Below are 26,721 nucleotides of genomic sequence, written 5' to 3'. Positions count from 1 at the left end.
TTGAGATTTCTGTTGCCAAATTATATAAACATATGGTTTTAACAGTCACAGTGTGAAGGAACAGAAAAATAAAACAAAGTGTGTATTCTACTATGCTGCTCTATCTCTAGAAATAAACCATAGCTACCTGTTTCAAAATATTATAGGAAAATGGTCACAGTAACTCCCAAATCTTTGGTGCATACTCAAATTTTCTATTAAGGACAACGAGACAAAAGGTTAGAGAACTGGACATACCTGTACTGTTGGCTCCTCTGGAGTCTTCATCTCTGATCCCAAAACTCTCACTAGTGAAGAATAATGTGCAAGTGGCTTCTTCCCTGGCCTGGCAACTGTCCGTTTTTCTGCAACAACTGGAGGTGGGGCTTCATCAACAATATGGTGCCCTTCATAGACTTGCATCTGCAGTTGGTTTCCCTGCTTAACTGCCATCTGAGAGCATATGTTACAAAACAAACACATACTGTGTGATTCTCCTTTCCAAATGGACTTTGAAAGCACAGAAATAGAAAAGTGCAGTGAATTATGCTATGATTTTTGCTTGCAATATTAAAAAATATAAGTTGAGTGTACCTAATGTGAAATCCTACAAAATCAAAGTACTGGAGGCACTGACATGATGCAAAAATGGAAAATTCTACAGCTGGTCTTATAAGCCAAACTGCAACCAAAACAATGGTGTATTAAAAAAAAACTGTAGGGGCTGGGAAGGTAGCTCAGCGGTAGAGTGCATGCCTTGTGAGCATGAGGCCCTGGGTTCGATTCCTCAGCACCACATAAACAGAAAAAGCCAGAAGTGGTGCTGTGGCTCCAGTGGTAGAGCGCTAGTTGAGCTGAAGAGCTGAGGGACAGCACCCAGACCCAGAGTTCAGGCCCCATGACCGGCAAAAAAATAAATGAATAAATAAAATAAACTGTAGAGGGCTGGGATGTAGCTCAAGGCAAAGGGCTTTCCTAGCAAGTACAACATCTTGGGTCTGATTCCCAGTACCAAAAAAGACCAAAAAAAAACAAAAAAACAAAAAAACAAAAAATTACATCTAGGCTATGTGTATAAGGTGTATATGAAACCCAAATTAATTTCAAATTTAGTCTTGGGTTCCATTCCCAATATAATTGAGGTTGGCCATGGGGCTTGAACTCAGGGCCTGGATGGTGTCCCTGAACTCTTTGGTCCAAGGCTAGTGTTCTACCTCTGAGTCACAGCACCACTTCCAGTTTTCTGGAGGCTAATTGGAGATAAGAGTCTCATGGACATTCCTGCCTGGGCTGGCTTTAAACCACAATCCTTAGATCTCAGCCTCCAGAGTAGGGAAGATTACAGGTGTGAGCCATCAGCACCCAGCTGCTAAGATATCTTAGCTCTTCAGCTTAAGGCTAGTGCTCTATCACTTGAGCCACAGCACCACTTCTGGCCTTTTCTGCTTATGAGGTGCTGAGGAATCAAACCCAGGGCCTCATGCATATGAGGCAAGCACTCTACCACTGAGCCACCTTCCAAGCCCCCACTTCTGGCTTTTTTGAGTAGTTTATTGAAAATAAAGAGTCTCATGGACTTTCCTGCCTGGGCTGGCTCTGAACTGGGATCCTCAGATCTGAACTTTCCGAATAGCTAGGATAACAGGTGTGAGCCACTAGCACCTGCCTTAAATTTAGTTTTTGTTTTTTTTTTTTGGGGGGGTCTGGTTGTGGGGCCTGAACTCTGGGCCTGGGCGCGCTGTGCCTCAGCTCTGCAGCTCAAGGCTAGCACTCTACCACTTGAGCCACAGCGCCACTTCTGGCTTTTTTTTTTTTTCTGCTTATGTGGTGCTGAGGAAGGGAATCCAGGGCATCAAGCATGCAAGGCAAGCACTCTACCACTGAGCCACCTTCCCAGCCCAAATTTAGGTTTTTAGTGTAGCAAGTTTTAGGTGAGATTTTGCATTAACTGTGTTAATATTTCTCTGTTTTGAGACAGGGTTTCCCTGTACTGCCCATTTTGGCCTCAAATGGAGATCCCCACATTAGCCTTCCAAATGGTAGTTTTTTTAGCGATGCAGTCCAGCAAACTTTTCTGCCTATGCTGGCATCAAATTGTGATCTTCCAGATCTCAGCCTTATGAGTAGTTAGGATTACATGCATGACCTACCAGTACTTGGCTAGAAGAATGAAAAGAATCCCCCCATCCCTTTCCCCCACCAGTTGTAAGGGCATGAACTTAGGGGCCTGGGCACTCTCCCTGAGCTTTTTGCTCAAGGCTAGTGCGCAACCACTGAGCCACAGTGCTACCACCAGTTTTCTTGTGGTTAATTTGAGATAAGAATGTTTGGACTTTCCTGCCTGGGCTGGCTTTAAACTGCAATCATCAGATCTTAGCCTCCTGAGTAGCTAGTAGTACAGGTATGAGCCATGGATACCTGGCTTAGAAGAATCTTTTGCTGAGTGATATGCTCAACTTATTGCAGTCTCCCTAATTTCTAAAAAAATTCAAGTTTTAATCAAGGAATTTTTAAAAATTTATTTATATTTTTTTTGCCAGTCCTAGTTCTTGAACTCTGGGCCTTGGTGCTGTTCCCGAGCTCCTTTTGCTCAAGGCTAGTGCCCCTCCATTTGAGTCACAGCGCCACTCCCAAGGAATATTTTTAAATTAGTTGAAAATAAGATGAAATAAGAATTACCTTAAGTGCTTCTTCATATTCTCCTAAAAGAGCAAAAAGATACACAGTAACATTTCTTCATGAGTTGTAAACATTCTAGCAAATAAATAGTAATTCTACAGGTAGTTTGTTTAGTTTCTAGACAGTATCTTGCTCTGTAACTAGCTTCAAATTTACAGCTCCCAAGTCCTTGGCTTACAGGCTTACATCACTATGGCTGGTTAATCCTACACTTTTAATGTACAGCACGAGAACAATAGCTAATAATAGTGTGTAGTCCTCAGGATTTTTGCTAATGGGAGTAGATTATAGCTGCCCTTGCCTTGGGGACAGAGGTAGAGTGGAGGGATGGATAACCAGGTGAGATGCTACATACTTTAATTTATCCCACTACAGGAACTATTATTGTACTATCTTTATATATGTGCAATCACTTTTTTCTTTTTTGTCGCCAGGCCAATGCAAGATTTCTTATACCTTAAATGTATACACTAAAATTTATTTAAAAGAGAAATATAGCCAAGCTTGATTTAATTCTTAGTTCACAATCATTATATATAACTACTACCTTTTTGCTAACAAACTCCCTACTCTGCCCACTGCAGATCACTTCTCCCTCCTTAAGTCTCTCTTTTCTACTCTAGTCTTTTAGTTACAAAACCAAACCCAGCTCCTTCACAGTAGGATTCAAGGCAGTTCATGGCTTTTTTTTTTTACATTAAAAAAATTTTTTTTTCAGTCGTGGGCTTAAACCCAAGGTCTGGCATTGTCCCTACGCTCTTTTTGCTTAAGGCTAGTGCTCCACCACATTCAGTTACAGTTCCATTTCCAGGTTTTGAGTGGTTAATTGGAAATAAAAGTCTCACTTGGACTTTTCTGCATGGCTGGTTTCCAACAATTCTCAGACCTCAGCCTCCTGAGTAGCTAGGATTACAGGTATGAGCCACCAGAGCCCTGCTCATGGATTGTAGTATGTTATAAGCACTATATTATTTCAGTTGATTATTGTTGGGGGCCAGCTTGGGAAATAACCTTCAAATATAACATGGTTCCTGTGGAAAAATGTATTCAAAGCTCTGAAAAAAACAATCAACAGGTAAACTTTGGGAACATGAAGTTTAAAAGTTGTAAGATGATATTAACACATATGCCTAGTCAGAGACAAATGCAATACCAAGGGAAAAAATTATGTGACAAACTGGGAGGCATAGAGAATCTGCACCTTAAATACAAGAGAACCTCCATTAAAGCTGTCCTTATAATACACAAAAGCATCATCCTATATATAAAAAATAACATGTATAAATGGAAATGCCTCAGTGAGCAGAGAAAATTTTATATAAAGCTAAATAGATTCTGTCAGGGACTCACCTTGACTGTTGATGGATACCTATAAAGAGAAAAAAGCAACTGTGAATTACAAGCACCTATCATTTTAGCATTTGTTAACAAGACAAGTCTCATATGATAATCTCAAGGTAGGGGTTCAACGTTTCCAGTATCACTTGCTAAGAATTATTTTCTTTCTTTCTTTCTTTCCTTCCTTCTTTTTCTTTTCTTTTCCCTCTCTCTCTCTCTCTCTCTCTGTCTTCCCTCTTCCCTTCTCCTCCCCTCCCAGTCATGGGGCTTGAACTCTGGCCCTGGGCACTGTCCCTCAGCTCTTCAGCTCAAGGCGAGAGCTCTTCCATTTGAGCCACAGTGCTACTTCTGATTTTCTGGAAGTTTATTGGAGATAAGAATCTCATGGACTTTCCTGTCTGGGCTGGCTTTGAACCGCAATCCTCAGATCTCAGCCTCCTTAGTAGCTAGGATTACAGGCCTGACCCACCAGCTCCTGGCTTTATTTATTTATTTATTTTTTGTCGGTCGTGGGGCTTGAACTCTGGGCCTGGGCGCTGTCCCTCAGCTCTTCAGCTCAAGCTGAGCGCTCGCTCTACCACTTGAGCTACAGCGCCACTTCCGGTTTTCTAGTAGTTTATTAGAGATAGGAGTTTCATGGTCTTTCCTGCCTGGGCTGCCTTTGAAGCATGATCCTCAGATTTCAGCCTCTTGAGTAGCTAAGATTACAGGTGTGAGCCACTGCTAGTCCACATGCTTGACTCAGGACCTGGGCACACTGTCCATGATCTTTTTGCTCAAGGCCAGCATTCTATCACTTGAAACACAGCTTTTTGGTGGTTGAGATAAGAATCTCATGGACTTTCCTACCTGAGCTGGGTTTGAACTTTGATGCTCAGATTTCAGCCTCCTGAATAGCTCAATGGTAGAGTGCTTGCCTTGCATGTATGAGGCCTTGGGTTCGATTCTTCAGCACCACATAAGCAGAAAAAGCCAAAGTGGCACTGTGACTCAAGTGGTAGAGTCCTATCCTTGAGCTGAAGAGCTGAGGGACAGCACCCAGGCCCAGAGTTCAGGCCCACAACCGGCAAAACAAAACAAAAACAACCAAACAAAAAAAAACAACCAAACAAGTCAAAAACAAGAAGGCAAGGGAAAGAGGCAGAGGTGTTAATTGTGGCCAGATCCACATTGTCTGTGACTTCAGAGTGTCATCACTGTACATTCCAGGAGATGACCACCTCTATAGCTCTGCATCTGTGGTAGTCTTAAGTACCCTGAGGCTCAGTTTACTTGTGTTTAAAAAAAACAGGATTAAGTTGGGCTGGAGGCAAGGCTTCTGTGATGTGAGCTACCAGTATCAGTATGAATAATTTTTATTGCTTACTCTTATTTTGGGTATATTAACAGGCAGCATAATATAATAAGGAACCTATTTACAGAGCCACAGAATCAACTCAACTAATTCCAAGCTTCTGAGCCTTGATATAAGCTATGCAAACTTTCGGTGCCTCAGTTCCCTCTTGGAAAAATAGAGAATGTACCTCAAATGTAGTATTAAGCCGGGTACTGGTTGCAAACTTTCGGTGCCTCAGTTCCCTCTTGGAAAAATAGAGAATGTACCTCAAATGTAGTATTAAGCCGGGTACTGGTGGCTCACGCCTGTAATCCTAGCTACTCAGGAGGATGAGATATAAGGACAACAGTTCAAAGCCAGCCTGGGCAGAAAAGTATGTGAGACTTATCTTCAATTAATCACCAGAAAACTGGAAGTGGTGCTGTGGCTCAAGTGGTAGAGTGCTTACTTTAGCTGAAGAGCTGAGGGACAGCACCTAGGTCCAAAGTTCAAGCCTCAGGACCGACAAAAAATAGAAACAAAGAACCCCCCCATAATATTGTTGTTAGTTTGACAAACTAAAACCAATACATAGAGAGTAGCCGTTTTTTATTATTATAAATGACAGCTTTTGTTCTATCTGAACTTAAAATCATCATATAATTTTAACTTCTCTCAGATATTCTTCATACTGCTTCTCTATTTCTCACCTCTACCTTAGATGCTACCAGTCTTCTAGAACATGCAATTATCAAATAAATTAGATAAATGCTATCCTGAATTTCTCAAACTCCATATCACTCTAGAGAAATAAGATTCTGAGTACCCAGTATGGGGATTATAATATACTTTTACCTCTTCATTTTCCTCATCCAAGTATTTTATTTGAATAGTGTTCAGATCAAATGAAACTTTTACCTGCAAATGAAAAGAAAGGAAAAAGTGGGTATTTTTCACTATATAAAATAAGCACTTTGTCTTTTTTGTTGTTGCTGTTGGTGGGCCGGAAATTCAACCTAGGGTCTCATGTATGCTGGGTTAGTACCTAGCTATCAGCAGTATACACCCTAGTCAAAATATTTTAATGGAAAAAATCACCACAAAAGTTTAAAAAGACAATCAATAGACTAGGAAAAATAATTTCAACTTGTAACAGATAAAAGGTTAATATCTCCAACACAGAATCAGCAAAATTTCTAGAAAGATTAACAGCTCAGGTAAAATGACAAAAATGTACAGAAAATTCAGAGAAGAGGAAATCAAGAGTGTCTATGAAAAGATGTTCAAATTTACTTGTAGCCAGATAATACAAATTAAAGCAGTAAGATGCTATATCATTATAATAGTACCTTTAAAAGAAAAAAAAAAAGCTGTAGCACCATCCACTTTTGGCAAACCATTCAGGCAGAGCATTGACTTCTATTTCTTTAAATTGATATAACTATTTTGCAAAGCATCTGGCAATACCTGTGAAAACTTAAACCACCTAGCTTGTGATCAGTGGATAGTTTAGAGAATAGCACATAAATTATTAGTAAAAAGAGATACTTTTGGCAGTTTATATTCTATAATGGTAAAATGAAAATAAAGCCAGGCACCACTGGTTCATGCCTGTAATCCTAATATCCTTGCTAGCTACTCGTGAGATTGAGATCTGAGGATCACAGTTCAAAGCCAGCCTGGGCAGGAAGGTCCATGAGACTGTTACCTCCAATTAACCAAAAAAAGCTGGAAGTGGAGGTGTGGTTCAAGTGGTAGAACACTAGCCTGGAGAACAAAAGCTCAAGAATAGTACCAAGGCTCAGAGTCCAAGCACCAGAACACACACACACACACAACCCTAGGCACAATCTTTCAAGAAGAGATGGTTAGCTATATTTCAGTACAACAATACCATTTGTACTGTGGAATATAGCTAACAAAGAATGAACTCTGATCTTCAGTGATTGAGAATTGTGCCTATGATACACTGTTGGGTTACTGTTGGGTAAGAAAAGCAAGCTACATAATGTTTATTGAATGATCTCTACATGAACATGGAAAATGTGGGCAAATATGTACAATACTGTTAATACTGGTTCCCTAAAAGAATAGCAGATGTGAGAGAGAATGGAAGGAGGAGTATTAACTTCTCTTTTATATGTTTGGATTTTTTTCACTTTTAATAATGGACATGCATTATTATTTTATGATTTAAATTTTATATTTGTTTACTTATTGATTGATTGATGGTCCTTTGGCTTGAACTCAGGGTTTGGGTGGTGTCCCTGAGCTGCTGCTCTTTTTTTTTTTTTTTTTTTTGTCGGTTGTGAGGCTTGAACTCTGGGCCTGTATGCTGTCCCTCAGTTCTTCAGCTCAAGGCTAGCACTCTACCACTTGAGCCACAGTGCCACTTCCAGTTTTCTGGGTGGTTTATTGGAGATAAGAGTCTCATGGACTTTTCTGCCTGGGCTGCCTTTGAACCACAATCCTCAGATCTCAGCCTTCTGAGTAGTTAGGATTACAGGTGTGAGCCACTGGTGCCTGGCATTCCCAGAGCTTCTTTTTGCTCAAAGCTAGGGCTCTACCACTTGAGCCACAGTGCTACTTCCAGCTTTTTCTGAGTAGTTTAGTGGAGGTAAGAATCTCATGGACTTTCCTGCCCAGGCTGGCTCAACCTCCTAAGTAGCTAGGCTTACAGGTGCGAGAGGTGATTTAAATTTTATAGTAAAGTAAAAAGACAAGTTGTCAGCTCCTCATTTAACTACTAAAAAAGGAAAGAAGGAAAGATAATTGTTGGACTTTCATATTTGGATCTTCTTTCTAGATAACCATTTGCTTGTTTTTTTTTTTTTTTTTTTGTTGGTTGTGGGGCCTGAACTCTGGGCACTGTCCCTCAGCTCTTCAGCTCAAGACTAGCACTCTACCACTTGAGCCACAGAGCCACTTTTGACTTTTTCCCAGCCCACCATTTGTTTAAGATATAGAGATACCTGTTGAAAGGCAGAGGACTAGATCAGATCACATTTAACATCTCTACACCATTTTCTTTTCTTTTTTTAAGTAAGTTTTTTTTATTGTGAAAATACAGTACAGAGGGGTTACAATTACATGAGCAAGATAATAAGTACATTTCTTATCAAGCGTTGTTGCCTCCTCCTTTGTTTTTTCCCTACCATCCCTGCCCTCCCATCTGTACAACTACACCTCCCCCCCCACCACACATTTTCTTTTTCAGTTAACATCACAGACAATAACCAGGTAAAGGCAGGTTTTTAGCCAAAGGACTACGTTAGATAAGTACACATGTGCAAGAAGTGAAACATTGACCACTACAAACCCAACAAAATCGGTGAGTACAAAGGGCAAATGAAAATGAAGAAAAGCATTAGCAAAGAAAGGAACAGATGGACTGCTGTCTAAGCATCTGTGGGAGTTTTTTTTTTTTTTTTCTGGGCAATTCTGAAATACCTAACCTCTCATCTGGCAATTTACAATTGATAGGCTCCTGCAAAACAAGTCATATTCCTGGCAGTTCACAAACAAAAGTAATTTATCTGTTTTCAAGCAAGAGAATATTCTCCTGAGGCTTAGTTGGAGTGAGGCCCTCAGCAATTCATTTCTCAGCTGTTTCTAAAATAAATAGGGTTTCTAAATCCTATCTCGCGCAATGATTTCAATTTTTTTTTTTTGTCGATTGTGGGACTTGAACTCTTGGCCTGGGCGCTGTCACTGTGTTCTTCAGCTCAAGGCGAGCACTCTACCATTTGAGCCACAGCACTACTTCCTCATGTAATAATTTTACCTTCCCTTTCTGAGTTTCTCAAAAGGTACTTATTTGCTTGCATAAGGAGATATCTTCAATACAAATACTATGACAATAATACTGCTAAAAATCAGTGACCTTTGGAAAACACATCTGTACTTAAACCATTGAGAAATAAAACAAATACTTACCATAGCCTCAACATCAGCCCAAGTTGTATTTTCTGGATCCGAAACCAAAAAACTTTGAGTTTCATTTTTGAAAGTCACATTTAGAGTAACCTGTAGTTCCATGCTTAGGGCTGGAGTTAAGAGGATAGGTAGAGGAGAAACAGAGAGGGGTAGGGTGGGGAGAAAACACATTAGAAAGATTCTATAAATTGAAGAAATAGTCACTCAACAAACATTGTAAAGATTTAAAATGGAAAAAAAAAAGATCTAAAATGGATGAGGCTTGGGAGATAGCAGCAAATGAGAAACAATTCTCTTTCAGAATTTGCAATGTTTTTTTCAGAATTTGTATATAGTTTAAAGCTCACTGTTAAATAGGAAATTTTTTTTTTTTATTTCTGGTCCTGGGAGCTGTCCCTGAGCTTTTTTGCTCAAGGCTAATGCTCTACCACTTGGACCACAGCTTCACTTCGAGCTTTTTAGGTAGTTAATTAGAGATGAGAGTCTCAAGGATTATCCTGCGTGGGATGGCTTTGCACTGTGATCCTCACAAATGTGAGCCACTGGCACCTAGCTAAGAATTGTTTCTTCTAAGAAATAAAGATATTTGTGCTCAGTGTGCCATAAAGATTTGTGTTTAAACAAGCCACAACAACTGTTATTTAACTATTATTGAAGTTATCAGGATATTTTACACTAAAAATAAAAGTTAAGCCAGGCAGTGTGGCACACACATGTAGTCTTAAGTATTCCAGAGAATGGGACAAGAAGATTGCTTAAGCCCCACCAGTTTAAAGTCAGCTGGACTGTGGGGGATGGGAGGGGATGGAAGCCTCGGCTGGGAAGGTGGCTCAGTGGTAGATTGCTTGCCTTGCATGCATGAGGCCTTGGGTTCGATTCCTCAGCACCACATAAGCAGAAAAAAGCCAGAAGTGGCGCTATGGCTCAAGTGGTAGAGCGCTAGCCTTAGCTGAAGAGCTGAGGGGCAGTACCCAGGCCCAGAGTTCAGACCACACGATGGGAAAAAAATAAGCAAATAAATAAAATTTTTAAAAAGTCAGCTGGAGTAACTTAGTAAAATCTTGTAAAAAAAAAAAAGCCAGGCACTGGTGACTCACACCTGTAAATCATAGCTACTCAGGAGGCTGAGATCTGAGGATCACTGTTTAAAGACAGTATCGGCAAGATAAGTCTGTGAGACTCATCTCCAATTAACCACCAGAAAACCAGAAGTGGTACTACGGCTCAAGTGATAGAGTGCTAGCCCTGAGCCCAAGAGTTCAGGGACGCATCCAGGCTCAGAGTTCAAGCCCCACCACCAATTAAAAAAAAAAAAAAAGTAGTTTGCCAAGAGAATTTATATTGTGACCATACTTACAAAATCAATCTAGCATTTTAAAATTTCTAAGGATTTTTTTTTTTGTCAGTCATGGGGCTTGAACTCTGGGCTTGGGCGCTTTCTCGGCACTCTTAGCTTAAAGCAAGCACTCTACCGCATGAGCCACAGTGCCACTTCTGGTTTTCTAGTGGTTTGTTGGAGCTAAGAATCTCACAAACTTTCCTGCCCAGGCTGGCTTTGAACCGAGGTCCTTAGATCTTCGTGCCTGGCTTTTTTCTTTTTTTGTTGGTCGTGGGGCTTGAACTCTGGGCCAGGGCACTGTCCCTCATCTCTTCAGCTCAAAGCTAGCCATGTAAGCTACAGAGCCACTTCTAGTTTTTTAAGTGGTTTATTGGAGGTAAGAGTCTTACAGACTTTCCTGCCCAGGCTGGCTTTGAACCGAGACCCTCAGATCTCAGTCTCCTAAGTAGCTAGGATTATAGGTGTGAGCCACCAGTGCCCGGCTCTAAGGATTTTTACTGCCTTTTTTTTGTTTTTTTTTGTGCCAGTACTAAGGTTGGAGCTCAGGACCTAGGTGTTGTCCCTTAGCTTTTCTGCTTAAAGCTAGCATGTTACCCCTTGAGCCAGAGTTCCACTTCTGTCATTTTTGGTGGTTAATCAAAGATAAAAAAGTCTGATCTCATAGGCTTTCCTGACTGGGCTGGCTTCAAACAACGATCCTAATATTTCAGCCTTGTGAGTATCTAAGATTACAGGCATGAGTCACTAGCACCTGGCTCAGTTGTGCAGTTTTGCTTTTACTGTATTTTATAGAACTTGGTTCTATGAGCCAGTGTCTCATGACTGTAATCCTAGCTACTCAGGAGGCTGAGATCTGAGGTTTAAAACCAGCCCAGGCAGGAAAGTCCATGAGACTGTTATCTGCAATAAACTACTCAGAAAAAGCCAGAAGTGGCACTGTGGTTCACATAGTAAGAGTATTACTGTTGAGCAAAAGAAGCTCAGGGATAGCGCCAACAGACAGAGTTCAAGCCCCAGGAAGGGGGAGGAGGGAACTAGGTTAGCTAAGTACTCACAGAAGAAAATATCAAAATAAATAAAACAAACAAGGATTCTAGCTGGACATAGTAGCACATGCCTGTTGTAACACTAGTACTCAGGAAGCAGAAGGAAGAGAATTTTTTTTTTTTGGTCCGGTCATGGGGCCTGAACTCTGGGCCTGGGCGCTGTCCCTCCGCTCTTCAGCTCAAGGCTAGCACTCTACCACTTGAGCCACAGCACCACTTCCAGCTTTTTTCTTTTTGCTTGTGTGGTGTTGAGGAATCAAACCCAGGGCCCCAGGCATGCAAGGCAAGCGCTCTACCTGAGCCACCTTCCCAGCCCAAGGAAGAGAATTTTGCGTTAGCATAAGCTACACGCTAAGTTCTAGGCTAATCTAGACTACACAGTAAGTACCTGTCTCAAACAAAACAAGCTAGAGGCATGTCTCAGCAGTAGAGTGCCTGACTAACAATATAAGTTCAAACCTCCTCAGTACCAACCCCCCCAAAAAACACCCAAGCAAACAAAAAACAAAGTAGAGTAAAACTAAGCAAAAAGCCACAACGTATTTGTTAAGGGAAAATTAAAAGCTATATGACAGTAAAGACAGTATCTATCCCTGTGCATCTATCAGCTAGCTTTCACAATTTCCAACTCAGAACTAATTTTATTGTTAGCAATACCCCTTCCTTATTACTTATTATTTGAATGTATATATATATGGTGCTGGGGATAGAACCCAAGGCCTGTGGCATGCCAGGCAGGCTGCTGCTCAATCACTAAGCCACTATCTCTAGCTCCCAAGACATTTATAAATCTATAAATAATTAAAAGACATTAAAATAACCCACAATAAACTATGCCACAGTAGCGCACCTGTGATTTGTGTCTATAATCCTAGCTACTTAGGAGGCTGAGATCTGAGGACTGAGGTTCAAAGCTAACCAGGCAGACAAATCCAATAAACTTGTATCTCCAATTATTAATCAGCAAAAAGCTAGAACTCGAGAGCTCAAGGCCAGAGACCCTGAATATTCAAGCCCCAGTACTAACACAAAAAATACAAAAACTAAAATCTATTAAGGTTAAACTTTTTTTTTTTGAAGGGGAAACGTGTTTCCTGGAATTTAAACTCAGTGCCTCAAGCTTTCAGGCAGGTGCTCTATCAGACTCATGTATTCATTTATTCTGCCAGTCCTGGGGCTTGAACTCAGAGCCTGGTGCTGTCCCTCAGCTTTTTTGCTCAAGGCTAGCATTCTAACATCTGAGTCACAGTTTCACTTATAGCTCCTTTGCTGATTAACTGGAGAAAAGGGTCTTAGGGACTTTAAAACTTAATCCTGAGACCTCAGCCTCCTGAGTAGCTAGGATTACCGGTGTGAGCCACCATTGCCTGGCTAATTTTTTCTTTTTTCTTTTGCCAGTCTTGGGGCTTGAACTCAGGGCCAAGGCACTCTCTCTGAGCTTCTTTTGCTCAAGGCTAGCACTCTACCATTTGAGCCACATCACTACTTCTGGGTTTTTGTTTCTGTGGTTCTGAGGAATCAAACCCAGGGCTTCATGCATGCTAGGCAAGCACTCTACCACTAAGTGTCCCCCCCCCCCCCATTCCCGTCATGATCCTTGAACTCAGGGCACAGCTCCACTTCCAGCTTACTGATGGTTAATTGGAGATAAAAGTTTCCCAGCCTTTTCTGCGCAGGCTGGCTTTGAACTGTGTTCCTTAAGATCTCAGCCTCCAGAGTAGTAGGATTATAGGCATGAGCCACCAGTTCCTTTGTTTATTTTGTTGGTTGTGGGGCCTGAACTCTGGGCCTGGGCACTGTCCCTCAGCTCTTCAACTCAAGGCCAGCACTCTACCATTTGAGCGATAGTGCCACTTCCAGCTTTTTCTGCTTATGTGGTGCTGAGGAATCCAACCCAGGTCCTCGTGCATGCAAGGCAAGCACTCTACCACTGAGCCACCTTCCCAGCTCCCCCTTATTTATTTTTAATTAAAGATTTGTTTACCAATCAATTCTCTCTGTTGTCTTGGTTTATTTCTATGACTTTATGAAAAAGTAGTTTAAGCTATTCCAATACAACGTAAGTTTTCATGGAAAAATATCAGCTTTTAAACACAGATATACACACACAATCTGTATTCCAGCACTGGAGCTTGAACTCAGGACTTGACATTTGCTGAGCACTTACCTATTTGCTCTAGTTATTTTTATGATTAGCTCACTCTGCCTAGAGTAGACTGGTATCCTAATTTGCATTTCTCTCTTTAGCTGGGATGACAAATGTAGCACCATACTCAGCTTTTTCTGTTAAGATGTAGTCACATGAACTGTTTTGCCCAGGCAGACCTGGAGCCTTAATCTTCTTGATCTCAGCCTAACTTCACAGCTAGAATGAAGGTGTGCATCACTACACTCAGCTATTGGTTCATATGTGTGTGTGGGGGGGGGGAGGTCTTATGAATTTTTTGCTCAGGAATGACTCTGAATGGATGGATCTCTGCCTCCAGAGTAGCTAGGATTACAGACATGATCCACTTCACCTGGCCATTATCAAGTATTTTTTTTTTTTTTTTTTTTTTGTCGGTCATGGGGTCTGAACTCTGGGCCTGGGCGCTGTCCTTCAGCTCTTCATCTCAAGGCTAGCGCTCTACCACTTGAGCCACAGCGCCACTTCCGGCTTTTTTTCTTTTTGCTTATGTGGTGCTGAGGAATCGAACCCAGGGCCTCATGCATGCAAGGCAAACACTTTACCACTGAGCCACCTTCCTAGCCCCCATTATCAAGTATTTTTAAGCCGCAGCTACAGAAAGCCCATTTTGCTCTAGGCACAGTATGTAAGAGATGAATAGGATTAAGTTTCCTGTATTATGGGGGAGTGAACCCAAGAGATGGGAAGACTTGGGTTCCAGATACATCTCTGGCATGGTATTAACTATGTAACTATGGGCAGGCAAGTCAATAAACCTCTGAGCTTCAGTTATTTAATCTGTAAAACAAGGCTAATAACTCTGCTTTGCCTCTTTCACATTGTTATTGAAAGGATTAAAAAAAAAGTGGGTGAGGAAACTGGGAGTATGGCTAATCGGTAAATTGAGTGCCAGTGTGTAAAAGGTTCAATTCCCAGCCACACGCATACACACCACACACAGTGTATAAATTCTCTGAAACCATAACTGAAATCTAAGAATTTTAACAAACATGCTGTAAGACTTAAAAATAGAGCCGGGTGCTGGTGGCTCATGCCTGTAATCATAACTACTGAGGAGGCTGAGATCTGAGGATCTTGGATCAAAGCCAGCCCAGGGCAGGAAAGTCATGAGACTCTTATCTCCAATTAGCCACAAAAAAAAAAAACAGAAGTAGAGCTGTGACTCTAAGTGGCAGAGGGCTAGCCTTGAGCAAAAAAGGTGCAGGAACAGCACCCAGGCCAAGATCATGCTCCATGGCAAAAGAAACAAAACAACAGTAACAAAAAACCCTTAAAGTTTTAAATAGTCTACTGCACAATGAATATAACTGAGATTGTCATTTTAAGAACCTGAATTCTCATGGATACTGATTTTTTTTTTCCATTCTTTGACTTCACCTAAAGTTTACTGCCAAAATAATACTGGTCCCTAGAAACCAATCCTGATGCTATCCAATATTTATTCACATGGAAAACAATTTCTGGAGTCCTTAAGATTTGGACAGAATCCTTGCCAGCCCCCCATCCCCACCCTGGGATATTGGGCAAAAAAAAGTCAGAGAAGTGACTGACTCAGTCTGCTAAAAGTGAACATTCTGAAATAGATTCTCATTTTCTAACTTCAAGAAACTTCCACATTTTTGAGTTTGAAAGGAAACTAATCTTCCTTTTTTCCTTCAAATTACACAAATGGAAATTAGTTTAGGTACTTTGGAGTTCATCCAGCAGGCTTGCCAATGAGAGAAAACAGGAAGTGGGAAACTCTAGCTTAGCTGGACCACATCCAAGTATTCATAAAGAACTGCTTATCTCTGTTTGGCTTACATATAAAAATCTGCCTCTCTTTTGGCTTCCATGTGGAAATTCTTTCAGCAACAGCATTAATCTTGAACTTGTGGGGAGTATCAAAATTATTGTTAGGACCATCGGTTCCGGTAGGTTTACAGTCAGCAATCAGGTTGGGGGCCTAAGCCTTTAGCATTTATCTTTTGACACTCCTGACTCACCTTCATTTAGCACAAATCAGCTTTTCTTCTATGATTTAAGTTGCAACAAATACCTTTAAAGAAGCAGACTTGGGAACTTGAGCTCTCTAGGCTTTAAAAATGGGTGACTTGGGCCCGGAGTCTAATTCAAATGGTAGAGTGTCAGGGCCTACCGTAGGTTCAATCCCAGTCCTTGGGGAAGGCGGGGAGGAGCGGGAATCGATGGGGAGAGTGTGACCTGAAAGCTGGATATCTGACAAAATGGAAAATCAGGGCCTTTCCAACATCAAAATTGGTGCCAGACGACGATCTCTTTAAGATGGTCTCAAAACGAGAAGATTGTGTGGGGGTAATGTCATGTCCCTTAGTTGCCATTTCCTAGCACTTCATTCCCTCCAAGACAGTGTCACAATCCCCGAAGACTCGTTTTCTTTGCCTAGGCCCTCTTTCTGTACTGAGGAATTTTGACCTTCTCCCATCAGAAACCAGGCGTTCAGAGCCACAGTCTCTCCAACCCTCTCGTGCTATCCACCGCCACGGTCCCTCACCACACGAACGGCGTTTTTTTCAATCTGGTCACTGAAAGATTGGCTGCCCTAGACAGGGGGGAAAAATCCCCCCCTCTTAAAAAGATTTCTCCCTTTAATCTCTCCCCCGCCCCCCGCAAAGTCCTAGAAGAGCGACTAAACCCCACCCGTGGGTAACCGCAGCCACTTCCTTACCAGCTTCTCGCCCCCGGGGGGCGCCTGCCTGTGGCCAGTGCAAAGACCGTTCGCTGCCAGTTCGGCTGCTATCCCTGCGGGGCGAATCTAACATGGCGGATAGAGACAGGACCTAGTCCCTTGTTTCCCCGAACTTCCGACAAGATGATTGGCTTTTACAACACGTCCCTCAAAATCATCACCCTATTGATTGGTTGAAGATGCGTTGGAGGGGGTGGGGCAGAAGCTAAGTGAGCCGTACAACAATAATAAACACAGGGGCCGAGGGGGTGGAACTTCAAGTGCGCAGACGTGAGCCGCGGCGGATTTCCCTTTCCCAGCTGAGTGGACGCCCTCGGCCTTCCCTTAGGTCACTGGCCTTTGGAGGACTCGATGGGAATTATGGGACTTCTCAGGTTCTCTAGCCTATGTTCTGCTTGCACGAAACGAAAACACAACACTCCAATCCACAGCTGTTGACGCGCTTAACCCTGAGGAAGTCTCCAGGTTAATCAACCCGGTTGCCGTGAGAGTCGTGCCTGCTCCCAATGTCGGAAGCTCTCGTCCATTAGACAAGAAACACTGACAAAAGCTTTTCGTTCTGCAGTGCATGCTGGAAATCTTAGGTTTACGCACACACACACATTCTTATTTGTTGGTCTTGGGGCCTGAACTCTGAGCCTGGGCGCTGCCCCTCAGCTCTTCACCTCAAGGCTAGCACTCTACCACTTGAGCCACAGCGCCACTTCTGGCTTTTTTCTGCTTATATGGTGCTGAGGAATCGAACCCAAGCACTCTACCACTTAGTCACCTTCCCAGCCCGCCCCCCCCCCCATTCTTTTATTAATCTAAACTGGAGGCATCCATTGCAGGCAGAAAGGCCTGTTCTGGCGACCGCTTTTGGTACTATTTTGAGCTCATACCGCTTTCTCAAAGGGCAATTCCCTCCATTACTTCGACGTAATATGCCTCAACCGGAAGCGTTGAGGCGAGGGGGCGGGTGCTTAAGAGAAAATTCAGAATTACTTATCCTTCAGTCTCTTTTTGATCACGTCATTGATAGTCAGAATGAGAGACCAATCATGAACGCCGAAAGTCTCGGCTTATTTTACTCCGCCCTTCCGCTAACGTGTCTTGATCCAGTGTTCCTAGAGGCTGTTGCTTAACGGTAAAGCAGCTGGTTTCCGTGACGACTGAAAGCGCGGGAATTACAGATAAATTGTAATTGCGACTGCGCCACACAGTGATCCTGCTGAGACGTTGTTTGCTGAAGACGTTCCGAAGATATCTGGGATCCTAGAAGCCTACATGTTTTTCTCTGGGCGAAGGTGCAAGAGCCAAGAGCCAAGAGACCTGGGGTAGGGAGTTAGGCCCAAACGTTGCCCCTGGGGACAAGCGGGAAAGTTGGTGTAAGGAGGGCGGTCTTCTGAAGGAGGCTATGGAAGATTGGAACCTGAGGGGCCTAAGACGTATATGTGACAGAAATCCCGGGGGAGGGATAGTTTGTGGCTCACTGAAGGAGTTCTGGGGATAAGAAAGAGGATATGGTGTTTTCCTCCAAGAGGACACCAAGAGGAAGAAGGGGGAAGGGATGTCTGTTGCAAGAGAAGCAGACAAGACTTTGCGAAAGAGAGCTCACGCCTGTAATACTAGCTATGCGGGAGGCTGAGATTTGAGGATCGTGGTTCCAAGCCAACCCGGGCATCAATGGTACTTGAGACCCTTATCTCCATTTACCGCCAAAAAGCCAGCAAGTGGAGCGCTAGCTTTGAACTCGAGAATCTCAGGGAAAGCACCCAAGGCCAGTTCAAGCTCCAGGATCAGTACACACGTGGATCTATAAATGTTTTTCAAAAGGTTCTAGAAGGAATTATGGAGAGGGGCGATTGTAGTAACAGGTGCTTCTGGAGAGATGCTTTTGGTGAGGATCCGGAGATAAGGCTATTGGGAAACCAGTAGAGAAAGTTAAAGAAGCTCAGGGAAATGTTGGCTAGAGATTTGATTTTGTGTTGTGTTGGTACTGAGGCCTGAAATCAGGGCCTACGCACTGCCTTTGAAGTTTTGTTTTCCTCAAGACTAGCACTTTGTCACTTGAGCCACAGATCCAATAATGGCTTTTTTGATAGTTAATTGGAGAAAAGAGTTTTATGGACTTGCCTATGCGGGCTGGCTTCTAACCTTGATCCTCAGATCTCAATGTAGCTAGGATTACAGCCTTGTGCCACCAATCACCTGGCTAGAATTTTCTTTTAAAAAAAAATGATATTGTCAGTTCTGAGGTTGGTATAATTCTAAAGAACTCCAATCTTAACTGTCTCTTATTTAGGAATAGTAGATAACCTGCTTAGTTTAAAACTTTTTAAAGCAGTCTGTTTACATGTACTTTAAATTTTATGTGTTAAAGTTGGAACAGAAAGAAATGGATTCGTCTTTAGCTCAAATTGAAGAAGTACAGCATGTCCTTAATGCTATGCAGAAAATCTTAGAGTGTCCAATATGGTAAGTCAACACAATAATTTATTAATTTGGGATTCTTGCTTATTGTTTAAACAAATGAATAGAGTTGACATTACATACTAAGGAGAAAAATATACAGTAAATCTTAAGGTCAGATTGCTAAAATTTTAACCAAAGAGATTTAAAAATATAGAAAACTACTCCTTTTACTCTCCTTCCTCCTTTCATCCTTCTTTAGCACACAGAGTTTCTTTTCCAGTCCACCAATTGTCTGGATTGGGACAGAAGTCTGATTTAAATTGAGTGTCATTTAGGCTTTTCTTTCAATTCTAAAACTACTTTGAGCTGGACACCAGTGTCTCATGCCTGTAATTCTAGCTACTGAGGAAGCTGAGATCTGAGGATCACAGTTCAAAGCTAGCCAGCCAGAAAGGCCATGAGACTCTTTTTTTTTTTTGTCGGTCGTGGGGCTTGAACTCTGGGCCTGGGCGCTGTCCCTCAGCTTTTAAGCTCAAGGCGAGCGCTCTACCACTTGAGCTACAGCGCCACTTCCGGTTTTCTGGTGGTTTATTGGAGATAGGAGTCTCAGGGTCTCTCCTGCCCGGGCTGGCTTTGAACCGCGATTCTCAGATCTCAGCCTCCTGAGTAGCTAGGATTACAGGCGTGAGCCACCAGCGCCCGGCTGCCATGAGACTCTTTATCTCCAATTAAGCACCAAACAAACCTGGAAGTGGAGGAGTGGCTCAAGTGGTAGAACACTAACCTTGTGCTACAAAACCACTCAGGACCAGTGCCCAGGCCTTAAGTTCAAGTCCTTAGACCAACACCCTGCAAAACAAAAACAAATCATATCTATGTTTTGACATTTAATTTATAGACCCTCCAAGACCCTTAGGAATTAAGTATTTTGTTTTTGTGTATGTCCCAGTTCTGGGCTTAACTTGGGGCCTCTTGCTCTTGCTTGGCTTTTTCCGTTCACAGGTGGTGCTCTCTCTACCACTTGAGCCACAACCCTCACTTTCACCTTTTTGCTAGTTATTTGGAGATTTGTCTGCCTAGGCTGGCTTTGAACCACAATCTTCAGATCTCAACCTTCTCAGTAGCTAGGATTATAGGCATGAGCCACCACTGGGCAGCTTGGGGATTAGTTTGTTATTAAAAAATATATATATATGGGGCTGGGAAGGTGGCTCAGTGGTAGAGTGCTTGCCTTGCATGCATGAGACCCTGGGTTGGATTCCTCAGCACCACATAAGCAAAAAGAAAAAAGCCGGAAGTGGTGCTGTGGCTCAAGTGGTAGAGCGCTAGCCTTGAGCTAAAGAGCTGAGGGACAGCACCCAGGCCCAGAGTTCAGGCCCCATGACCAGACCCCCCCCAAAAAAATATATATTTAAATGCATATCTCAGGATTAAGGCTATAGTTCAGTAGTAGAGCACTAGCATACTTTAGGCCCTGAGTTTAATCCATAGCACAATGAATGAATGAACAAATGGCTCTAAGAAGGGAGTCTAGAGTACAATGAAGGTTAAGAACCCCAAAGAGTCATTAGATGATCTTTACAGTTTCACTAAAATATACAAAATAAATGGAAATCCATATGTGAGAATATCTTGGTGAAAAGTTAGAAAGGAACATTAGAATTAGTGCCTTCTCTTCTTCTATTTTAATAGTCATTAAGTACATCCTTTGAAAATTTTGATTCAAATACTACCCTTCAAAGAGATGTCTTCAGATACTATTTTCAGTTGCAACATTCCTTGTGCTGTTTTTCAGCTTTAGTGTTCTCTGTTATATTTGATACTATCTGACTAACAATTTGTTCATCCTTTTTCTCCATCCTCACAGAATATAAACTTCATACAGATGGAAGTTTTTGTTACCTTTAGTACCTAAGACATAATAACGCTTAATATACTAAATTAATGGTAAACTCAATTGTTTCTTTATAGTTCCTTTTATAGTTTATTATTCATTGAACCCAGAGCCTCTTGTATGTTAAGTATGTGCTTAACATGAAACTATACCCAACCCTATTTTTGTTTTAATATGATGATAGTTATTACTTGGCAACAGTTGAGAAATAGCCTCAGTGAAGAGTAAATTTGCCTTTGTGAAAGTTGTTTTTCACATACAGAGTCAAGCTGATAAGATGAAGGAAAATGCAAATTGTGTTCTCAGAGATACAAATTTATAAGTAATCATCTTTTCCCTATCCCTCAACATTTCAGCTAAATAAAAACAAAAGAGCTAAAAGAGATTTACATCCTAATTTATGAAATATCAGAACCAGGGAAGCAAAAAATAACACTAGGAAAGATTGCTTTTGAAAAGCATAAGATTTACTGAAGATAATTATAAAGAGTGATCATAACGTCTTCTATACTATGTCATTTGGGTCCATTTATCTTACATTCCCAAGAGATTGTCATAAAAACGTAATGTTCTTTCTCATTCTGGCAAATTAAACCATCAATTAAAAACATTTGATACTTAAAGATGTAAAAATGAAAGCTACTGCCAAGTTGGTGTTTTTAAATTTTCAATCAACTGTTGATTTAATATCTTACATTCCTTTTTCTTTTTCTTTCTTTGAGACAGTTGTCTCAAATCTTTAATCCTCTTACCCAAGTATTGGGCTTTAAACTAGCTCTTTCTTTCTTTTTTCTTTTCTTTTTCTTTCTTTTTTTTTTTTTTTTTGCCATTTGTAGAGCTTGAACTCTGGGTCTAGGTGCTGTCCTTGAGCTTTTAGTGATCAAGGCTAGCTCTCTACTGCTTGATCCACACCTCTAGTTCCAGCTTTTTGTAGTAATTGGAGATAAGAGTCTCACAGACAGGCTGGGAAAGTGGCTCAGTGGTAGAGTGCCTGTCTTGCATGCATGAGGCCCTAGGTTCGATTCCTCAGTACCACATAAGCAGAAAAAGCCAGAAGTGGTGCTGTGGCTCAAGTGGTAGAGCTCTAACCTTGAGCTGAGGAGCTGAGGGACAGCGCCCAGGCCCAGAGTTCATACCCTATGACTGATAAATAAAAGAAAGAAAGAAAAACCTTCGGGGCTGGGAAGATGGCTCAGTGGTAGAGCGCTTGCCTTGCATGCATGAGGCCCTGGGTTCGATTCCTCAGCACCACATAAGAAAAAAGAAAAAAGCCAGAGGTGGCGCTGTGGCTCAAGTGGTAGAGCGCTAGCCTTGAGCTGAAGAGCTGAGGGACAGCGCCCAGACCCAGAGTTCAGGCCCCATGACCAGACCCAAAAAAAAAAAAAAAAAAAGAATCTCACAGACTTTTCTGTCTAGGCTGGCTTTTAACCATAATCCTCAGATCTCAGTCTCTTGAGTAGCAGGATTACAGGGATGTGCCACCACTAGTGCCCAAGTTTCACTTTTGTGTGTGTGTGTGTGTGTGTGTGTGTGAGTCAGTTATGGGGTTTGAACTCAGGGCCTGGAAGCTGTCGATGAGCTGTTTCTCTCAAGGCTAGCACTCTTTATCATTTGGAGCCACAGCTCCACTTCTGGTTTTCTGGTGGTTAATTGGAGATAAGAGTCTCACAGACTTTTCTACCTGGTCTGGCTTTGAATCACAACAAGCCAAAAAGCTGAGGTGAGATTACTAGGCCCTGAGGTCAAGTCCCAGGACCAACACACATATAAATACAACACAACTTTTTGTTGTTGTTGTTTTTGTTGTGGGGCTCCAACTCTGGGCCTGAGCGCTGTTTCTGAGCTCTTCAGTTCAAGATGACTACTCTACCACTTGAGCCACAGCACCACTTCTGGTTTTCTGGTGGTTAATTGGAGATAAGAGTCTCACAGACTTTGCTGCCCAGACTGGCATTGAACTGGATCCTCAAGTCTCAGCCTTCTAAGTAGCTAGGAGGATTACAAGTGTGAGCCACTGGCACCTGGCTCTGGAGTTACTTTTATAGTAAATACTTACTCTTACCGGTACCTAGAGGAGGGAACATTATAATTTGTTTTATTCTTTTCATTTCTGGTCCATCTTGAAGCTCTTCTTTCAATAGTCATTACCTTTTTATTGTGTGTGTGTGTATGTATATGCATGTGTGTATATGCGTGTGTATGCCGATCCTGGGGCTTCAATTTAGGGCCAGAGAAGGTAGGATAACAGCAATGAGCCACCAATGCCAGGCACCTCTTTACATATTGTAGTTTAAATCTGTTCGTTTGTGTTTACAATGTGTTTGTATAGCTTAGATTATAATTACCATACTGAAATATAATTATTTCGGAATTGAGTCAGTGGTGAGAAAGCAAGCCATCTGGTATCTGAGCTAAATCCAATTTTTCTTTTACTAAGAATTTCTTTGATCTCTAGCATGTCTCAAATAGTGATTTAGTCACAAATGGGAATTCTCTTTGTTGGGATTGTTTTTATTCTCATAATAACTGCCAGGTGAGAGACTGAAGAAAGCTGAAGTAGAATGCTTAGCCTGAATAGGTACTCTGCTAATAAAGAGTTGGTAGTGGAAACTCAGCCTTTTGACTTAGTCTAGTGTTTTTCTTTTCATTGCCCCTGTACTGCGTCAGAAATCCCATGGTTATAAGAGTTTTATTATGAAACCCTTTACAACAAGGTTATTGTTCACCAGCTTTTCTTGTGAACCTTTTCTAAGCAGTTACACATGTAATGACAAAACTACATTCCTTTCACACTGCTAGGTTACCTCTTCATTGATATCCTGCTTGGGCTTTTCCACCCAGAATCTGTTTCTAAAGCTCACATTCAGAACACACTCATTGTATTCCATGACCCTTCTATCTGCTTTCTTCTTTTCTTTCTTTTCTTTGTGTGTTTATGTGCACGTGTGTGTGTGTGTGTGTGTGTGTGTGTGTGTGTGTGTGTGCGCGCGCGCACGCGCACACATGCATGCATGCTGTTCATGAGACTTGAGCTCAGGACCTGGGCACTGTCCCTGAGATTTTTTTTTGCTTAAGAATAGCCCTCTACCACTTCAGCCAGAACTCTACTTCTGGCTTTTTTGTAGGTTAATTGGAGATGTAAGTCTCATGGATTTTCCTGCCCAGGTTGGCTTCAAATTGCGATCTTCAGAGTTCAACCTCCTCAGCTCTAGGATTACAGGAGTGAACCACCAGTGCCTAGCTTTTTTTTTTTTTAAATCACTATTCTTCTTTTTCTCCTATTTACTACATCCAAAATACTTACTCAATGAAGGCAGGCTTTCTTTTGGAAATACATTAGTATGCAAAAACTGCCTGCATGTAGATGCTCAGTAAGTATTTACTACTAAATGAGTATATCTCAGGAAGTCCTTGGGATTTTGTGGATGCACAGATACTGAGATGGAGATTTCTTTTAATAAAATTTACACTGATTTTGCAAAGTAATCTGAAATCAATGTTGTAAAAGTATATAGTACCAACTAATGAAATATTTTTGCCAAAAAAATTGAACCTAAATTTGATTAAGCCTGTAAGTCTAATTTTCAGAAAATACAGGGATTATAGGACAAATTAAACAACACGATGGGGTTAGAATAGGGAAAATCCAAAGTGTCACAAGTTCTGCTAGTCACATGATCTAGTTTTTTCCTTTTTTCTTTTTTTTCTCTTTTTTTTATTGTGGAAAATACTGTTCAGAGGGGTTACAATTACATGAGCAAGATAATGAGTACATTTCTTATCAATGTGCGGCTTAAACTCAGAGCCTGGGCCCTGTCCTGAGCTCTTTCACTTAAGGTTAGCACTCTACCACTTTGAGCCACAGCTCCACTTCCAGTTTTTCTCGAAGTGGTATGTTGGAGAGAAGAGTCTCATGGACTTTCCTGCCCAGCTGGCTTTGAACTGCCCTCTTCAGACCTCAGCCTCCTTGAGTAGCTAGGATTACAAGCATGAGCCACCAGTGCCTAGAAATCTAGTTTTTTGGGTTTTTTTTGCCAGTTGTGGGGGCTGAACTCTGGGCCTGGGGGCTGTCCCTCAGCTCTTTAGCTCAAGGCTAAGGCCCTAACACTTGAGCCACAGCACTACTTCTGCCTTTTTTCTGCTTATGTAGTGCTGAGGACTCGAACCCAGGGCCTCATGCATGCAAGGCAAGCACTCTACCACTGAGCCAACTTCCCAACCCCGTGGCAATCTAGTTTTATAAAAATAAAAAGGGAAAGCAGGAGAGGAAATTTGAGACATGTCAAATTGGATCTTGATTTAAATATCTTAACTATTTAATGTAATTTTTATGGCCCAAAATGTGGCAGATTGAAAATTTTAAGAAAGTTTGTTTTAGGAATAATAGCTTCATTGTTATACTTTAAAAATTATCTTTTAAGAATATACATAGTTAAAATATTTAATTTAATTTTATTTTTTTATTTTGTTGGTTGTGGGGCTTGAACTCTGGGCCTGAGTGCTGTCCTTCAGCTCTTCAGTTCAAGGCTAGCTCTCTACCACTTGAGCTACAGCACCACTTCTGGTTTTCTGGTGGTTAATTGGAAATAAGAGTCTCACGGAGGCTGGGAAGGTGGCTCAGTGGTAGAGCGCTTGGCTTGCATGCTCAAGGCCCTGGGTTCGATTCCTCAGAACCACATAAGCAAAAAGAAAAAAGCCGGAAGTGGCGCTGTGGCTCAAGTGGTAGAGCGCTAGCCTTGAGCTGAAGAGCTGAGGGACAGTGCCCAGGCCCAGAGTTCAGGGCCCACGACCGGACCCAAAAAAAAAAAAAAAAAGAGTCTCACGGACTTTCCTGCCTGGGCTGGCTTTGAACCATGATCCTCAGATCTCAGCCTCCTGAGTAGCTAGGATTACAGGCATGAGCCACCGACGCCCGGCCATAGTTAAAATATTTTATAGCTGAGCGCTGGTGGCTCATGCCTATAATCCTAGCTACTCAGGAGGCTGAGATCTGAGAATTACAGTTCAAAGGCAGCCAGGGCAGGAGAGTCCTACTCTTACCTCCAATTAACCACCAAAAAGTGGAAATGGCACTGTGGCTCAAGTGGTAGAATGCTCGCCTTGAGCTAAGCTCAGAAATAGTGCCCAGGCGGAGAGTTCAAGCCCCATGACTGATGAAATAATAAGAGATTTATTTTAAAATAAAGTAATAAGGGCTGGGAAGGTGGCTCAGTGGTAGAGTGCTTGTCTTGCATGCATGAGGCCCTAGGTTCGATTCCTCAGCACCACATAAGCAGAAAAAGCCAGAAATGGCGCTGTGGCTCAAGTGGTAGAGCGCTTGCCTCAAGCTGAAGAGCTGGGGGACAGTGCCCAGGCCCAGAGGTCAAGCCCCATGACCGACAAAACAAATAAATAAAATAATAGTCTTTTTTTTTTTTTTTTTGGAGGGGTGTCCAGTCCTGGGGCCTGAACTCTGGGCCTGAGTGCTGTCCCTCAGCTCTTCAGCTCAAGGCTAGCACTCTACCACTTGAGCCACAGCGCCACTTCCAGCTTTTTTCTTTTTGCTTATGTGGTGCTGAGGAATCGAACCCAGGGCCTTAGGCATGCAAGGCAAGAGCTCTACCACTGAGCCAACTTCCCAGCCCAAGATAATAGTCTTTTATCTCCAATTTACTACTCAGAAATTGGAAGTGGCATTGTGGCTCAAAGTTAGAACATTCGCATGAACAAAAGAGCTCAGGGACAGTGCCCAGGACTGAGTTCAAGCACTGTGACTGACAATAAACAAACAAACAAATAAATAATTAAGATGGGTTAGGTTGGATGAAACAAGATTTGCCATTTATGGCTAGTTGATGGAAGTAGATGATAGTACATACAGTTCATTTTACGATTTTATCCATATAAGTCCTTTAAATCTTTTCTAT

General features: G+C 42.0%; 2 protein-coding genes across 8 annotated transcripts in view; one reads left to right on the top strand and one right to left on the bottom strand.

Annotated features, from left to right (window-relative positions):
• Nucleotides 1-16,610, bottom strand: part of Nbr1 (NBR1 autophagy cargo receptor) — a 40,866-nt gene extending 24,256 nt beyond the window's left edge. For all 4 annotated transcript variants that reach the window (XM_042671072.1, XM_042671083.1, XM_042671076.1 and 1 more), the window contains exons 1-6: nt 16,507-16,610; nt 9,248-9,357; nt 6,167-6,229; nt 4,009-4,027; nt 2,659-2,681; nt 238-432 (exon numbers count right to left, since the gene is read on the bottom strand). In XM_042671072.1, the coding sequence (XP_042527006.1) occupies nt 238-432; nt 2,659-2,681; nt 4,009-4,027; nt 6,167-6,229; nt 9,248-9,357; nt 16,507-16,600 (504 nt within the window). In that variant the 5' untranslated portion in view covers nt 16,601-16,610. The remainder of the gene's footprint in view (nt 1-237; nt 433-2,658; nt 2,682-4,008; nt 4,028-6,166; nt 6,230-9,247; nt 9,358-16,506) is intronic.
• A 1,041-nt stretch (nt 16,611-17,651) lies between these two features.
• The window catches only part of Brca1 (BRCA1 DNA repair associated), an 81,737-nt gene continuing 72,667 nt past the window's right edge, over nt 17,652-26,721 (top strand). For all 4 annotated transcript variants that reach the window (XM_042674021.1, XM_042674020.1, XM_042674019.1 and 1 more), the window contains exons 1-2: nt 17,652-17,843; nt 18,890-18,984. In XM_042674021.1, the coding sequence (XP_042529955.1) occupies nt 18,905-18,984 (80 nt within the window). In that variant the 5' untranslated portion in view covers nt 17,652-17,843; nt 18,890-18,904. The remainder of the gene's footprint in view (nt 17,844-18,889; nt 18,985-26,721) is intronic.

Source organism: Dipodomys spectabilis, unplaced genomic scaffold, assembly GCF_019054845.1.
Source record: "Dipodomys spectabilis isolate Male_0828 unplaced genomic scaffold, ASM1905484v1 ptg000018l, whole genome shotgun sequence".
In the NCBI taxonomy this organism is placed as follows: Eukaryota; Metazoa; Chordata; class Mammalia; order Rodentia; family Heteromyidae; genus Dipodomys; species Dipodomys spectabilis.
This window is presented reverse-complemented; position numbering and strand designations above follow the sequence as displayed.